We start from the raw sequence: 18,599 nt of genomic DNA on the forward strand, positions 1-18,599 counted from the left end.
TCGACTGAATTCATTAAAAAATATATAAACACAAGCGCGCACGTGCGAAGACAGGAACTACGACTAAACCACAGTCTTCTTAAGGAGATAACTGTACGAGATGGCATTAAAAGCGAAAATCGCTCGCTTGACGAGCCTTGTGATGTGACATTGACGACTGAGAGAGCCCCTGTTAGTGTTTCTCACTCTACTCCACCCGGAGAAAGCTTAAAGAAGATGAGTGACATTATCATTGCTCCTATAGCTGATCGGTTTCATGGAAATGACCTCATACTCGTTCCTGAAGGTCCATTTTGTTTGGTACTCTATGTAGCATTGGTGAACCCAACCCTGAAATATCTGTCTGAGCTTTATAAGATCCGTATGATGCCATCTCTGAGCACTTTGAAATTGGTCACCAATTGTCCAACAGAGTCCCACAATAAAACCGGCGCACTACTTGTTGGAGATCCGTGCTTAGAGGAAGTTCTTTATGATGGTAAAAGATTGTGTGAGCTGCCATTTGCGAAGAAGGAAGTAGAGATGATTGGAAGAATTCTCTGCACGGCCCCCCTCATCGGAAAAAAGGCTACTAAAGGTGAAGTTTTGAAGCGACTCTCGACGGTTGCCTTGATACATATCGCAGCACATGGCAGCATGGAAACGGGAGAAATTGCCTTGGCACCAAACCCTATTCGAGAATCCCATCGTCCCAGAGAGAAAGACTTTCTACTGACAATGGCGGATGTTTTACAGGCTCAGCTGCGGGCAAGATTGGTTGTGTTGAGTTGTTGTCATAGCGCTCGTGGAGAAATAAAGGCTGAGGGGTTAGTTGGCATTGCTCGAGCATTTTTAGGTGCCGGGGCTCGTTCCGTTTTGGTGTCCCTGTGGGCAATTGATGACGAAGCCACTTTCCAGTTCATGAAACATTTCTATAAAGAACTAGTTAGAGGAAGAAGGGTCTGTGAAGCTCTGGACCAAGCCATGAAATGTATGAGAGAGTCTGGAGATTTCAGGGAAGTGAAACATTGGGCACCATTTGCTCTCATCAGGGATGATGTCACTCTTGAGCTGAATGGAACCGATGCAATCTAGTTGCTGCTCAATGTAATTATTACTTGTTTTGGGATTTTTTTAACAGACTTTCTCTAGGATGCTTAAACTGCCTTTTAACATCAAATCTTACAAATATTATGCTTTTGTATTTTTGTTTGCGATATGAATCTCTCACCCACCCTCTAAAATCTCAATTACAAGCGGCAGAAGTTATTTTTTAACCATTTTATTCGAGATTTCGCAGCTGCCATAGCTGGGCCTTGGTCAGGGGCTTTTAAACATTGGATAAGGTCACATTTCGCAGTCTGGAAGAATTTGTAGATTAGTGGAGGAAAAAGGTGACTTTTCTAGACATTGTATCAGCTGTGAATTGTACTTGCCCCGAAAAAAGGAGAAGAGGGCCGAGGTTTTCAAAAAACTACACCATGATTTTATTTCTCAAAATACATGATTTTTTGTTGTTGCTGACTCTTTTTTTCTCCCCTTAGATGGTTGCTGAACAAATAAGGTGGATTCAAACTAGAATTATCGTTGTTCTTTAACCTAGACTAATACTGGAATGGACCTTGTTGTGATAAATCCATGTAATGCGATGGACAGTGTTGTTTCACCTTTGAAATAGTTAAGAGACTGAACAAAATACTTCATCATAATTTAGGAGTTTACAAGCAAAATGGTCCGTTTAGCACGGTGAAAGTGAACTCTTAACTCGAAAAGGTATACGCTTATTTTATGGTAATTCGTAAAGAGTCATAGTCACTGATATTATTTGATATATTTTAGCTTATCTGATTTTAAAATCGGCTTTATAGCATAAGTATGCATAATTTTAATGTATGAATGCTTTTAATTTAGGAGTTAGTAAGACAAGAGGTTGGGTCTCAAAACATACGAACAATATATTTTATTAATGAGATATCGGTTCTTGATTTTCAAAAGGTACAATAGCTACCAAGCAATTTTTATTCAGAACTCTTATCAAATATTTTAAGTCATGGATCATCCAAATACTGCCGATGGACGTTGTGATAATGTGGTTTTGATCCTAATTTGCGGTAATAGTCTTGAAGCAATTTCATTAACCAAGTTTATTAAAGTGACTGGTTCTTTGTAAAATAGGAATTGCATTTAAACTCAAGTCTAAGTACGAAAATAGTTTGGAGATGTTGTCACATTTTCAATAAGAAAATCAGTGAAACCACTGGAGGTCTTGAGCGCAGTTTGCTTTAGGGGATGGTTCAATACTTTAAGCTGTTATTTCTAAGAGACCAATCCTAAATAAGAGTAGCGAAATATTAGTTCAAATTTTTCAGTTAGAAGTCAATAAGTAACTTCTAAAGTTTCTCCTTCCGCACAGAACTTGCAGCTAGATTTAAAAGAAAGGAAGAGGAGTCCAACTATGCACAGTGTTAAATAATGAGATTGCGGGATCTGTTGAACTAATTTGAACTTATAAACAATCAACTGGGATTGGTATTTTGTTTTTGAATTTGTTTTAAGTTACCTTGAATATTGTCTACACCTTTTTAGTGGGCAGGTGTTGCATTAATTGACTGTTGACATCAGTCAAATAGTTGAACGATTACTCATGTTTATTTTAGAATGAAAGTGTAGAGGTATTATGTCAAAGGAAGTGCTTAGCATTCGGGATTGGCTTCTAAGTATACACGCGTGGAACAACTTATTCAATTGCAGTAATTTAGAGAATACTTTCTGGTACGGTTTTAACCCAAAGGGATATAGCTAACTTCGAACTTTTATATATGCTAAATCTGATTTTCTTTTAAAGTACAATATTCCTTTTTTCGGATGTTCTTTTGACTACTAGCCTTTAACTGGCCATTTCTTCCTGGAATTTTTAGAATCACTGATTTAGTACCATGATCTAATGTTGCGCTTTTTTTGCTACTTGAACTGAAGCCATGCCAAACCAATGTTTTACAGCTACCGGTAATTATAGTTTTGGCTATCGTTTCACAACTTGTAATTAGTTTTTACTGGCTATCTCTTTCTGAAATTTCCAGAGTCACTTGACCTGAGCTATGTCAAACGAATATTTTACAGCTAATGAGAAATAATCTTTTCTATTGTTTCACAGCCTGCGAAATGATTTCCATTAGTGTGACTGGAATCACTATTTTCTAGTTAATATATAGAAAGTTGGCGTTATTGTTGTTAGGCCCTTCTACAAATTTGAACTGTTTACTTTTGTTAACGCAATTACCTTTGAAGTGTTTTTCTGTAAACGTATTTATCTTGCACTTAAATGAATTCCATCATAGTTGTACCTCGTAATTTTTAACGAAGCCATGAAACGTATGAGGGAATCCGAAATGCTCAGCGAAGTGAAGTAATGGGTCTCATTTGTTCTCAGTAGGGTGGCGTCATACTGGAGTTCAAACAAAGAGTGGAAATCTAGATTCTGTCCATTGTTAGTAGACTCTGTTTAACAGTAAAGCAGTTCGATAGAATTGGCGTAAGAGTTGTTATGCTCCTTGGCTGTCGTTACTGGCATCTACCTGATAAATTATTCAGGACTTTTTTACAGCTGTTTTTGCTATTTTCGTAGCAACTGCTCCGGCTGTATTTATGATCTGTCTTTCGGTGACGGATGTAATCTTTACCTCCTGACGGACCTTTAAGCACGCATCACTTGTATCAACTGGAGTATAATGTACACTGTTGGGGGATTGAACTTAAAGAAATTCTTATCAATTTCAAGTTAGAATCTTAAGTGAGAAGCAATCAAAGTATAATTCAGCTTATAATGTAGCTTAGACTTTTTATATTCAATGCTAAATGTCTCTAAACAATCGAAAACATTTATATCGAGAACTTAAACAAGAATGGAAAAACATTTGTGGATTGGAAATATAGTTTTTAAATTTACACAGACCTTTTTTTAGTAATAAGCAAATATTTCAATCCTTACACAAGGATAGCTATAGAAAGTTAATGGCTGAAAACGAACGTATCTTGCTTGTACCGGGTTTTTCAGAATGTTCTTCACCACCGTTGTCAAATCCTTGTTGGCTTGAAAGACCTGCAAACAAATATGAATAATCAGTGATATTTTGGCACCATGAAAAAGAAGATGGAAAAAAAATCTCCTCTAGAACTATTTGGAAAAAAAAAAACCAAAGTAAGATAGGGCTCTCCTGGGCAGCATAAGATCTGAACAGCTTAATGGAAATAGACTGCTGCAGCGTCAGCCGTAAGCAACTGCAGGCGGCCGTAAGCTCCAGTCAGTAGTGGCACTAAGGGCAGTGGACCGAAGTCGTAACAATCGCAAGCTTCGTTTATCCGAAATAATCTTTGCTTCCCTAGGAAAGTTGTTTGAAACAGCGCAAATTTGATTTCCTCGTGTTCAAATTTGGCACGAACGTTGAGTGAGCGAAAAGGAACAAAGGCATCTGTAATTTTTTCAGGTGCCTTTAATCCAGAGTGTTCACTTAAAAACACCTTGTCAACTTGTTGTTCTTGATATGTCATCCACTCAAGTCCATTTGCCGAAAAGATAATCTTGTAGCTCTTCTTAAGTGCTCCGTTTTTCTTCCCCTGGGTGGCTACCGCACACACCCAGCGTAGTACTCCCATATCCACTTGTATGAAGTCATTGGTGATTTTAGAGGTCTTTTGACACCAACCCGTATTTCCATTGAGACGTCCTTTGTGTGCATGATAATACATGTAATGAGAGCTTGCAGTTATTTGGGCGTCGGGAATTAGGGTCTCACTTTCAACTCCCATCGGTTTGCAAACTAAACGAGAAAAAAAAGAAAGAAAAAAAAAACGAACTGTGCTTACATTTATTACTATATAATATTTAAATCATCTAATCATTAATATGAACTTTTCATGGTACTCCTGCTTCATGGTCATAAACTAAATTAAAACAGGTTTAAAGAGAAAAGTGAATATCATGTTAATGTTAATTGGTTACTCCACCTAAGTTTGTTTTAAAATGTGTCCAAATACTTTTCGTCTCCTTTCTCTATGGATTGTACAAAAATTAATCTTCACCTTTCGATTCCATGTTGCAAAATTCATGAACAGGAGTTTCTGGGATACCGGACTTCAGCCAGTACATTCCGATGATCGCTTGTCTTCCTTCATTCGCTTTGATCTCTTCGTAGGATTTTCTGGGTAGTTCAAAAAGAAAACCGAGAGGAACTGAAAGGAAGAAGAGGACATTGATCTTACAATTATTTCAAATTACGGAAAGAAAATTTAATTTAAGGGTAAAAATGATGAAAAGGGGAAATTGAGCGAGTCGATAGAGAAAAATGATATATGCATTATATAATCAATTGAAGCATTTCTTCTTTTTCACTCTTTGCCGTTAATTACTTTCTTTGCAAAAAAGAGTTCGATGTTAGCCTTGAAGGCCAGAAATTTGTTTTGAAAGTACGCTGGTATGATGTTGATGCAGTTCGTTAGCACTTTATGTTTTTTCGTTTTTATTGGAACACGCCGTTAGGGCGTGTGTCCAGGGGTTTTTGTGATTGGTTGATGTGTAGTATTTTAGGCTTCAAAGAGTTGACAGATTCCTCTCGCTCGCGCTCTCCATCCTGGCGTTTACTTCTTTTCCCACCCACCCACCCCCCACGCTCTGTAGCGGAGTGGATTTTTTCGTACAAAACTTGGAGGGCGAAAATTGCCTGGTTGTTCCCCCTGTGAGCCTTATTGCTAAAGCTATTCATTACCTGCACGTTTCCAGGGCTGTTGCCACTTTAGTTGTGCCCTTTTGGCCGTCTTCATATTTCTGGCCTATTACTTCTAGAAAATTGTCTAGATTTGTTGTGGATTATAAGTGTTTTGAGGCTGCTGCTTTGGGGCAAGGGCGGAATATAAATTCGTTTTTGGGTAGTGACAGGTTCACTGGTTTCATCCTAGCCGTTTGTATGAAGTTTTCTTAAGTTTCTATGGCTTTATTTACATGGGATGTTTAACCATTAAAATTTCAGTGGATAAAAGGGCAGGCCTGGGCCGATATTATTACCATGTTTTGAAGTTAAGAGGCACTGGCCTTGGTTGATATTGTTCCAATATCTTTGTAGATAAGAGGCACTGGCCTGGGTCGATATTATTACCATGTTTTGTAGTTAAGAGGCACTGGCCCGAGTTGGTATTATTACAATGTTCTTGCGGATAACAGGCACTGGCCTGGGGTTTGTATTGTTACTATGTTTTTGCGGAGGTGCTTGTCGTTATTCTCTGTTGTTATGGAAGTGTCTTTGCAGCATGCGACTGTTTTGGCGGTTTCATAATTTGCGTTATTTCTTTTGTTTTCTCGTTACAGATGTTTGCTTCAGACGATGTTTGGAGTTGCATCCCGGTTGGTGTAAAGCCTAACCTAGAGAGTTTATCTCGACATTATTGAAGTCTAAAGCGGGTTCTACATCGAGGAGATATAAGAAAGAGATTTCGAAGTTTATTGAATTTTGTAATTCCTCCAACGTTCAGCCAGTGCCTCCTTTTCCTGTTACGTTTAAATTCGTTTATCTATTTAAGGTTTATCAGAGTTCTAACTCTTATGCTTCTCTAGTTATGGCTCACGCAGCTCTTAAGTGGTTTCACTCGTTCGGTTTAAGTAACGGCGCTAATCCACTGGATAGTTCGATCTGTCATAATTTACTGGAGGCTGCTAGGCGTAATAAGCTAGTTACTGTTAAAAAGGCGACTATCTCCACTGAAATTATTAAGGATATTATTGATAAGTTCGCTGGATCTTCTGCTAATCTTAAGGACATACGAGTTGCTTGTATCTGTTCTTTAGGCTTTGCGGGGTTTTTTGGTTATGATGAGCTTAGTAACATTGCGCCCATGTATCTTGAATTTTTTCCTGATCATCTTAGAGTGTTTGTTCCCAGAGCTAAAAATGACATTTATCGTGAAGGTAATTATGTCTATATTAAGAGGTTAGCTAACAAGTATTGCCCTGTTGCACTTTTAGAAAGGTATATTTCCATGTGTAACATTGAACTTTCAAGTTCAGTTGCTCCCTTCCGTCCAGTAAGGTTATTTAAGTCTACCAACACTTACAAGTTATACGGAGTTAAATTATCATATACCAAATGTAGGGAAATCTTTAAAGAATGCCTTAAAGAAATAGGGGTGGATCATAAGTTGTACGGGCTTCATAGTTTAAGGGCTGGTGGAGCTGCCTCTACTGTTAGTTATAACTCTAGTCTTTCGGAGAGGGTACTTAAACGGCATGGTCGGTGGAAGTCCGATACTGCGAAGGATATGTACATTCAAGAAGATATTTCTAAGCGTTTACATCTAACTTCTCAGCTTGGTTTGTAAATTTACATTTATTTAGTGATATTCAGTTTAGCTACACTGTTATGACTGCTTATGTGAAGCTTGAATAAACGTCAGTTGTTGGACTGCCTGAGCATCCAACCATCAATTTGTTGTATTTGTTCATCTATTTATTTAAGAGGAAAATAATTTACGTTCGTTTGAGCGTAGCGAATTAGAACGTAAGAACAGTTTCGCTGGAATTGAGTGTTCAGAGTCGGTCTCTTTTTCCTTATGAAAAGCATCTCGAGAATAAAGCACTCAAACTTTCGGCGGAATTTCTCTAGGATGGCAAATCCCTCGCCAAGATTTTTCGGTCTTTGATTTTTTCGTCCTTGAGATGTTTACCGATGACGGAATATTTGTGTTACTCAATGTCAAGGTGGAGGTGATGGTTCGTGTAGCCTATATAATTCGCACCACACAAACTACATTTAAATTCATACTCAACGCGTTGTAAGCTTACCAAGAAGGGTTTGTTTCCATGACTTTTAAATCTTCCGACATTTTCCTGCTTGTGAAAGCTGGTTGTTGTACACTGTCGATTTTCTTTCGAACGTCGCTTAGGTGTCGGCGGATTTCTGGTCTTTCAAAGGCAACGTGATTCGTACAGAGTTGTCGACTAACTCAATTAGGTTTTGGAAACGTGGAAACTCTGGAAAATAGAATCAATGAGTTTTTCAGGATATTTCAGTTTCAGAAATATTGTTCTCAGATCCTGAAATTCTTTTCAAAAAAGATCCGGTGAGGATGACAAACGGTTGGCACGATCAAGCATAGTTTTTATCAGGTATCGTTTATATCTATTGTCAATATGGCTCTGATAATGGAGTAGAAGCCTTTTGTTGTTAAGTTTGTGTGTGTTGTTAAACCAGTTTCAGTCAAATGCTTTCTCTGCTAAAATCTGAGTAGTTTCTTCCTAGAGGTACGTGAGTAAAAAGGGCTGTGACGTCATACGTCATGGTCAATAATGGTTTTAACTTCTTGTCTAGCCACTTCACTACGGCCCATCTTGTCTGCAATAAATAAGTACAACTATGCTGTGGCAAAGTGGCTAGACGAGAGGTTAAAACCATTATCGCGCAATGAGTACACGATATCCGACAACTTTCAATTTCTATAAATGGGTGAGAATGATTCCCTGTCGTAGGTGTAAAGCCAGTTTGGATCAAGGGTGAAAAGCAGGAAAAAAAAAGGAACTAGTTGATAATAGTTAATCAAGTTGTTTTTTAGTTTATTTTTTTGAAGGACGCAAGAGATGGAGCGTTTTTGATTTCGAAACTAAGGATATTGAAAACTTAGTACCTTAAAAGGAGATGGAAAACTGCTCCATGCAACCATCATCAAATTTAATAAAGTATTCCCAATTAAAAAGGCACCCAAACCACTTCTTCCTGTCCATAAAGAAAAATAGTACAATAAAGGGTGCAATCCTGTCAAAGCCTTTGTGTCTTTCATGTATTTCCGGTACGTCATAACGTCCAAATACATTTTATTACTTTTATCTGCTCATATATTTTATTGTTGTAGCTTATACTTCTTTTCTATTTTTGTCTCTGAAATAGAGTCTGTCAGTGTCTGGGGCGAAAGTTTCAGATCTCGCCTCTTTTGTCCAATTATTCAACTCACACATGTTGCGCGAAGTAACGTAATTGATGCTTTGACATCTGACGTCGGTATTGCAAGCCAGGCCTGAATACACTCTAATAAAGATAAAGAAGTACAGAGAGAGGATCATACCTCGAACGTAAGGGATGAAAGGTGTCGGAAACCTCAAATGTGTTGGATGAAGAATCTTGATAATTCTCGATTTCAAATTCCACGTTACAATTTTGGGAAACACTGTGATTTGCTTTCTACTCATTCCTTCACATCTTGACAGAACTTGATCTCGCGCAATGAATGATTTCCATGTAACCCGTGAATATAGAGACCGTGTTTTTTGGCATTCGAGTTTTTCTTAACGCGGTCTATATTTGCATTGCACCCGGTTGGATTCATGAAATGATTATGAGCAATCTTTTGTAAATTTAATTCTCTTTTTCTCGTTCTCTACGGAGGTCAGTGCACACAATCAGGCTGTGCCCATTGGAAAGCGTCCTAAACTGACTTGTTTGCTTTGCAACCTTATTTGGAAACCAGCATGCGTTTTTTCATATTAAAATAGAGAATATTGGTGTTCATTAGTTTGTAAAACAATAAGTAATAAGTTTTTAACGTAAAGTAATAGCAAGCAGGAAATAATGCCCTACAGCACACCAAATAACCCCAAAAAGTACAGAAAACTGAACTTGAAAGCAGAAAGTTCAATTGGTGTACGCAGCAAAATTCACACATGAAAATTATGTTAACAACAGGCATCAAGCAAATAAACGGATTAGCACTCGTAATTCTTGAAAATCTTTGTTGTCAATATTTACATGCACTTGTATTTTAAATTTCATTCTGAATCGTAAGAATCTGGTTGTATTTAACCTGTGATTGCTCGAGAAAGATAAATAACTCTAGCCATGACGAATATGAGAAGTTGGCTGACCTTTGAAGCATTTTCCGAATAGAAGGATGGATTATGCTTTACGACTGCTTTTCAGGCTTGTTACGAAAAATCCGCTAGTTTTCGCTGTAAACAAAACATATCGCGACTACATGTTAGTACAACTAACTGGAGAGGAAAGTCCTGAAAGAAGTTAAAACCACAGAAAGGAAATTTATCAGAGAGCTTTGAACGTCTTTGTAACCTCGCTAATACTAAAGCCATTATTTTAAAAATATTGATAATTAGAAATTTAGAAAAAAATAAAAGCGTATCTTTAAACTGTCCCACGACCATCCTGCAAGTTTCTTTTCCACACGTGACAAACAAATTTGTGTCGTACTCTTAGATAATCGTCAAACTTTGCAATAAAATAAAAATGGATAATCGAAAGAAACACATTTCAAAGCGACGGCTGGTGTGCTTTGTCAGAATGCACGTGAGCGCCATTATGAGCAAAGGGTTTTTAAAAAATTGATTCTTTTCTAGGCAGCCCTAAGCGTATTTGAGTTTTGGGAAATTCATCGTAATAGACTAGAGGCAGTATCAGTTCGTGGGAAGAGAAGAATTTAAAATAATAAAGATGAAAAAAGAATTGAACCATTACGCATATTTACAGTAGGCAAGACCACCAGCTTTTCTGCTCTTCCCTAATTTATGCATGGTTATTCACCAGAGCTCTTTCTCCCTGCCTGATTTTTATGTGTAAGTTCCGGGTCGTACTAGAGTTCTTTTTGTTTGTTTAAATGAAAATTCTGTCAACATGTATAAATAGCTTGACACAAAACAGAAATTCTGGCAACATGCTATGTCACAGTATGTTTGTTGAAAATATTGAAGCAAAAAGAAATCAGCGAGGTTCAATGTTATAGATGTCTGCCCAAAAGAGACAAATTTACTGACTCTCCTTAGAACGAATCAAACAAGTACTCCTTTCGAATGTATCATTAGAAAGATGACGAGAATTCTCCGAGAGGCTCAATGGCCCTGTCGACAAAGGATAATCCGTTACTTCAGTTATTTTTCGGTTTTGTCTTTCGATAAAGTAAAAAAGCACTGTTTCCGGTTCCAGACTACTCCATTATGTTTGAATGAACGAGCGGAGAGCTAGCGGCAAATTGTAAAAAATATCACGCCGCCATCGCACCATCGGCATCACCAACGTTCTGTTTACATGCAAAGATTTGAAAACGACACTTTTGTAGTAATCCAGCTATCATGCAGAGCTTATCATCATTAAGAAGTGGAAATCTACACCAAAATACAAATTAGTTGGTGAGGAAGAATGGTAGTAGGGATTAAGGAGTGGAAATTCCCCTCCTCTTACCTACTTTCTCCTGTTCGAATTGGAATTTGGAATATTGGTCTTTGTGGAGGGAAGAAAACCGGAGGACCAGGGGAAAGACCCTTGGAGCAAGGACTAATAACAAACCAATAACAAACCCGAGCTATGTGAAATATCAGCCGTTGGTGCCTGTTTCTTGAAGGCCCAGTAACTTAAGAGACCCCAAAAACTGTTTTGTTTTCGATCCAGATGGGTTTTCAAAAGGTTTGAATATTATGCAACGAAGTTGTCAGGTAAAAAAGAAAACATCGGACTGCCTAGGGTGCCAGAACCTGCTTATCATTTTAATGAAGTCTACTTTATTCAGTGGAACCCCTTGAGAAACGAGTCTCGGGTCACAACAGTGGGAGGCGAGCGCTCTCACCATAGTGCCATCTTACTCCAGAAATCTTAATCTTAAACAGTCTCAGATCTTATTAAAATTTAGTTGATATGGGTGCAATAGGAAAACTGCGGAAGGAGCGTTTGTGCTTTTAAACTATTACACCCATTCGGTTGTTTTTTAGTTTTTCAGTTCAGAATCAACCAATGTGGCTGTCGGTTTGGCATATTGAAGCTATCGTCGTATGGTTTGGATAAAAATGTTTTGGGGTTTCTTGTTAATACATTCTAGAATTCGTCGTTTCCATAGTTTCAATATTTTAGGCGTTTTATTTGCATGAAGCTTGTTTTTAGCGAAAAGTTCACATCTGTTTCTTTGCTCAGGAGGTTATCTCTTAATTAGCTGTCAGTGCTTCGTATTGTATAGAGCACAGTTGTAATTTCAATTCCCAAGACTAAGAAAATACAACCAAAGGAGAATTTACGTGCTAAGCTTTTTGGTTATAGAAGATGGAAACATTTGCTCAAGTTATCTTTCCCCAAACGTTCCAACACTGTGTTTTCAAATATCCCTTTACTTTCAAGGAGAGGGTTACTTTTAATCTTTGAAATAACTAAGACTTTGGGTCTTTTCATCATATAATTCCATTTTCACTGAGTTTTATGAATATTTGCTTCTCTTTATATGCTGTCAATTATTTCAGAAAAGGATAAAAGAAATGCCGAGAAAGCGTGCGGTTGAAAGAAGGTTAAATGTGCCAGTAGAGAAAAAGAAAACATAATCGACTATTTTTGCATACATCAAGCAATCTAACTGTGTCCTTATGGCGGGCGGTAAAATATATCTAAGACTTCCAAATATGATTGGTTAGCATGTTGCTACAAAGAGCCTTAAAATTGACGGTTCTTTGCAATCAAGTTGCCGTCAAGTTCTTCGATTGGCCAACAGCCCTCTAGAATCAAGAGAGATTTCTTTTCATCTGGTCTTTGAGGACATGGAAATTTCACTCCATTTGTTTTTTGACGCTTTGGCGTTCCCGCCCGAAGTAGTTTTATCCCGTCTAGATGGCAGGTGTTTCCCTTAGAAAAAGTATTTACTTTATTTCTGTCCTCTAATTTATTCAGTCATGTCGTTTATTAGAGGGTTAGTACGAAAAGCTTTGTCCATTTCAAACATTATAATCTCTTATTTATTCTAGGGTATTCTTGATTTTTTTTACATTCTGTACCTATATTTGTATGGTTTATCGTCACTATCGAAGTTATAATCCAAAAATATTAACTATTTCTCAGCTCACCTTATATTTTCACTCCTTTTTTTTCTGGACTCTTTAAACATTGAACAAGAGTTTCATAAAGCATTGATATGTCTGATCCTCGTACTCACCCAAGAAGGAACCTAAGGTTATGGAAAGTCTCGGAAGCGGGTAAAAAATCTGATGAATTCACCACCTGGATAAGGAAGAGTTTTGAAAAATTTGGACATTAATGGTGATTGTGTTGGTTGTAGTATTAGTAGAATCAGAAGTTTTCTTAGTATTAGTAGTACCAGTAGCAGTAATAGTAGAGGTAACGGTAATAGTTGCTCCAGCAGCAGTTGTGTCGTAAACTGAAGTTCTGAGTTATGTCGAGATGATATGATAACTTAGGATAACAACATTTGTACTTACCCCTAATTTCTGAGAAGAAATGTTATTTCTATTTCATCCGGTGATTGGAGGGTGGTTGAGAATCCAAAGCAGCAGTCTTGGGAGGGGTTACTTTCCTGGTTTTGGCGTGAAGGCGATTATCGCCAGCCTTCAAGCTAGCCCGGCCGGTAAAAATGGAGGAGGTTTAAAAACGTTAAGGCGAGCAATGCGATGCAGGCCAGGGATCGGCCCATTGGAGGGTGAGTCACCGGAAATTGTTTGTCCAAGGCCGGGGAAGTGGGGAGGATAGGTTTTGGACTCTTCAGCCCATTTTAGTTTTCCCTTTAAACACACAGCTGTTGCTTTCCAGTTTTTCGATTTTGTCTTTTCATAAAGTATAAAAGCACTTTTTTTAAGCCTCAGGCTGATCCAGTGAAATTTTCAAGGGCTAAAGGAGATCTAGCGACAGATTGTCTGGGATCGTCGGAAAAATTGAGAAAAGAGAGCTTCAATGTTATGCAAAAGACCTTGCTATAACCACGTCTTGATCACGTGCAAAACAGTAGATCTATGCTTTTTTCTTCACAAAAGAAAGTCTCAATTAAATTTGTTTTGAATTAAATATGGGAATGGAAAAAGTCAAAGGCATTAAGAAACTTACAAAAGCTTTTTTTCCTTTGCAATTTATCGTGAAAAAGTAATACGCTTTGCTAAAAGTTTCTGGCATCTCGCTTCACAAGGGCTCCGCTTTCTCTGATTGCAATTTTGTCTTGGATGCGGAAGTTGGTATTTTAGATAACGATTTTAAACCGTTTTCATTACGTTTCCATAATCATTTGACCACGAGGAATAACTAATTAGCAGACAAATAAATAGTCTCTTATTTATAATCGAAGGCACGCTTTACATTCGGAGCTTCACATTGCCTTTCTACAGAATTATCACCAGGGTTAACCACGAAAATGAAATGAGAAAATTACTGAGACAAAGATACGTTATCGTTTTGTCGCTTATTCAGTTATCCTGCGGAGCCTAATCTCATACAGAACTCAAGATCCACACACAAAATGTAGATGAGTTAAGATTTGGTAACAATAACAACGGGTTTTCCTCTGGCGGAGAGACAGTAAAAGTCTAAAAGCAAAAATGTAAATCCCAAAAATGGAAAGGATATGAAAAATATAAGAGGGCATATTGCATCATTATACCTCAATTCTTACGGCTCATGCTTAAGGCAAACAGAAAAGATTGGTCCTTTATCCGTAGTTTTTAAGAGTGAGGTTTTCAATCTTTTTTTCGTGCTTTTTGAATAGATTGTAGATGACAAAATGAAAAATCTTCCTGTTAAGAGAGAGTTCATAAGTCCACGCAATAGTGCCTTATATTTCAATGAATAAATGAGAGTTTATAAACAGATTGGTTACTTACGCTACTGACTCAAGACAGCTTGTTTATGAGATAGAACAATAACATCTTTGGAAGAAAGAAACAAATTACAAAGCGAAAGCTGGCGTATTTTGTTAAAATGTTCATGCGGGGTTTTTAAAACAAACCTATTCTATTTCTAAGCAGCCACGGATATATTTGGGTTTTGATTGATTGAACACAAAATACTGCAAGTGGTCAGTTTTTTCTTTTTTCAATAATAGCAAAATTCACACCGAGTAAGAACGTCAGCCTTTTGTTCCTTCTTATTTTGTTTATCCTATACGTAAAAGCTCTTTCTCTGCAATTCTTGTTATAAGTTAGAATTCGCTCAAATTGAAGAATAAAAGACGACCTGTTTTTTCTCAGAGTCCGAAATCAAGGATAGATAAGTGAGCCATTTCCGAATTGCTTTTGGCCTCTTTTCGAAACAAGGCCTGGTGCTGAGTCATTCGTATGAAAATGAGTTTTTAAACCAAAATTTGCATGGGAATGATAACGAATAAACCTTTCAAAGGATGTGCACAAGGATGTGCTTTGAAAAAGAGGCTGAAGGTAATTCAGAGATGGCTTATTGTCTCATCAAATGCAGTCAAGGTCCAATATGACTTTTGACTTAGCGCGCTTTGTGAAAACTGTTCTGCTTTGATTGAAGAACGTGAGCTTTGGCAGTGGGTGATCTATTTATATACGCTCGTGTTTTTTTTTTTTATTAGTACCTTGGAAATAACAAGAAAATTTAACGCAAAAATTGTTTCAAAGGTTAGTGGTAGATTATGGCAGGTGTCGATTGATGGCGTTTTACGCGTGACCGAAAATCTTTCAATCAGGAAGCCTGAAAAGTTATTTGTTTCTGGTTCGAACGAAATTTTCACACAGGTTTGTTAATTGATATCAGAGCAAATTAAGTCTATAAGTAATCGAAGAGTCACTTACTGGGATTTTCCCCTGCTTTCCGAATTTTCTAGGCTATGCATTGATGCATTTCTTACTCTAAACTGTCTCTCTTGAATTATCTCCTAATGAAAAGTTGGGGAAATTTTAGCGTGCAAGGCCGCTTCTCGTTTACTCTCCTGAGTATGCGGAATTTTCTTCTCGGCTTAATTTCAATTTATCTTGAGCAACTGTCTTTCTTTGAGAGCTTCTTCCAGGGTGCTGAAAGTTTTCCATGAAAAAGTTTCAGTAAAAACAGATTTATTTATATAAATGTCGACATAGGGATAGCTTTTTACCTGGTAAAAATTGGCAAAGAGGGTCAAATATATTGTATCCTTCGAAACTTCTCGGAATTCTCTTCAGAAACTGAACTTTCCAGACGTCATTCTTTAGAAAGAAAGAAAGAAGTCGATATAATGGACCTTTAATTAGAGCTTGAACAGGTGTACCATGCATGACGTTTCTTTTTCATTCTAATTAGCTGTATTCAATTTGTTCTAAAAGTTTGTGCTACTTTTTCGTTTTTAATTTTGTTTCTTTCAAGGCTCTAACATACGCACAAGTGATTTTTCTCAGGCTTATACGCAAATTAAGCTGTAAGCAAAAACAAAACAAAGAAAATAAAGTTATGAGGGCTCTTACAGCTTTAAGTTCTCATTGATAGCCTTGTTGCGATAAAGGGGTTTTAGCTCTGTTGTATGATTGGCTGCCAAGCTTAGTAGGAGGCCAAGTCCGTGTAGTTTGGGGGCAGTGAATCAGGAACGCACAAATATATAATTCAGCTGAAAAATGACTTTGGTATTGGCGTGGGAATGTTTTACTTTTTATTTTTCATTTTACCATGGTGAGGTGTACATTAGCTTGCATGTCTCAGGGATTAATGTTGCCTTTCATTTAAAGAAATCAAAGCTGCATCAAGATGGACAAGATGAAGCAAACGTTTCACTTACTCTTCCTGATATCGCTGATATACTTATTAAATGTCTCAGTTGGGAAACAATGCAAAACAGCTGAAGTATCGATTCCGGGCAGAGCTCTCATGGGTTACACGTTTAAATCTTTGGTTGTGCGGGCGCCGTTTGAATGACAAGTACTTTGTGAGAACACATTTCATTGTCAGAGCTACAACCTTTTGTTACCGGGAAAAATTTGTGAATTGAACAACAGAACTAAGGAGGCAAGACCTCGAAACTTTGTCACGGATGGAAATCGATTTTACGTGAGGAGCTGGCCTAATAGATTTATAGTTTTGATAAAAGTGGAGTATAGTTTTGTTTGTGCAGGACGTTGTCCCAGGAATTTTAATAAATGAAATTAGAAAAAAGCCAAATAGGTATTCAAATCAAAATTACGCTGTGGTTGTGGGAAAGTCTCACAGAACTTCTACTGAATAATTCTTACAATCTCCTTGAGATTATTGTTTTTGTAAAAAGAAAGTCGTTTTTTTTCAAGTTGACGAAATATAAAACAAAGATTTACACGACTAAAGCTGATTTAAAGATATTTGTTTGACGCGTTTCCATTTCGCCATTATTTCAAAGTTCCTCTTTGCACCATTCCTGAATTGTCTGCTGAGTCCTGAATGGAGATCGTCTCCAGCGAAGAAGACAAGGTTGTCAGCGGTTTGTACTGGCTTAATTTCAGAGAGCTGGGAATAATACAGGTAAATTCTCTCTCCGTCTGCAGAGAAATCGCAGTGATTTTTTAAATTGGTTGAGCATTTTTCTTTTTTGAGAAACTTCAACATTGATGCCTGCAAGTAAAATAATGGAGATCCTGTTCATAATGCATTTTCGTGGCACTTCGTAGACAGACATCATCGTAACCCACTACGCCGAAACAATTTAATCTTAGTGTCGCGACAATACGCTCATCCATATCGTTCGTCCGCACGTGCGCATTTGAGCGACTGCTTCGCAACGCTTATCTACATGGGTAGGCAAACTGAAGAAACAGAATAATGGTTTTATTTGAAAATGCTTTGTCAATTCCGGGTTTTGTTTTCATTAAGTCGTCATCAAAGATTTCATTTAGTGGCTTGCAGTTCTTCCCCACTTTACAATGCTAAAGATATTCTGTGAAGTATAAGCGTATTGGACTTCAACTTTTATGACTGAACTATTTTTTTTATATATGAAGATCTGCCCGTATATTCTGATAAATTGGTACTGTCGGGCTTCATGTAACGGCAGCCTGCAGGCTGCTGATGAGGTTCCGGCTCCGTGATCATGATTGGAGGAGGCGGAAATGGATGTGGCAAAAGTGGTTACGGCATAGGAATTGCAACGGCAAAAGAGGCTTCATTAGCAAAAAATGGACGGGCAGAAGATGATTTTGGAAATACCGCATGGGGCTTATCAGAACGGAGTTATTCATTAAACTTGTGGATAAGATGAAGAGAGGAAAAGTATATTTAATTGTATTTTAGAAAGAGATTATTAACTGTTTACAATCTCTCGATTGGAGTCATCATTCAAGGAGCTAATAATGATGTATTCTATTTATTCAGGGCTTTATTCTTTTCATAGTCTATTTTCGTTGACTATCCCCAGGTTTCGAACTGGAAAACTAGCATATATATCACCTTTTTTTTTAACAGTAACTCTTTGCCAAAATAACTCTTATTTCCCTTTCTTGCTGCAATTGAAATAAATCAAGCAAAAGGTTACTCCAGGAGCGGCTGGGCTTGCTCAGGAAAATGCAAAGTACAGTATAATAGACATTGCTGAACGACGGATGGTTTTGCAATAGTTCAATGCAGTGGCCATATGCAAACCACGGATGAGATCAACGCATGTTGTCAGCCTGTGACCGGAGTGGTTAAGAGATAAACTGCTGAGAGGGAGGGTGACTGTTCTAAAGCTTACTATGGAGTAGGATTTTACAACATCAGCAAGCTTTGTTTGAAAAAGGAGATGGACGAACTAAATATGATTTTGTAAATACAGTAATGCTCTACACGCACGGACAAATTATTACACATTTACTCAGCGACTATTCGACATGCGTAACCTGAAACAAAAAAAAAAACAAAATATCTTTTGCTGGGAACACTATGTCCAAAATCATG

At 37.5% G+C, this 18,599-nt stretch overlaps 1 protein-coding gene and 1 pseudogene across 1 annotated transcript; one reads left to right on the forward strand and one right to left on the reverse strand.

Moving 5' to 3' along the window:
• The window catches only part of LOC149052624 (uncharacterized), a 45,125-nt pseudogene that overhangs the window by 411 nt on the left and 26,115 nt on the right, over nt 1-18,599 (reverse strand).
• On the forward strand, nt 40-4,177 carry LOC149052625 (tetratricopeptide repeat protein 28-like; the record flags this gene model as incomplete). The annotated part of the gene is made up of 2 exons (XM_089201072.1): nt 40-1,086; nt 1,524-4,177. A coding segment is annotated over one exon (1,035 nt), but the record flags the coding sequence as incomplete, so codon positions are not given.

The sequence above is a fragment of the Pocillopora damicornis genome, chromosome 1 (genome assembly GCF_964200805.1).
Source record: "Pocillopora damicornis chromosome 1, jaPocDami1.2, whole genome shotgun sequence".
NCBI classification, from domain to species: Eukaryota; Metazoa; Cnidaria; class Anthozoa; order Scleractinia; family Pocilloporidae; genus Pocillopora; species Pocillopora damicornis.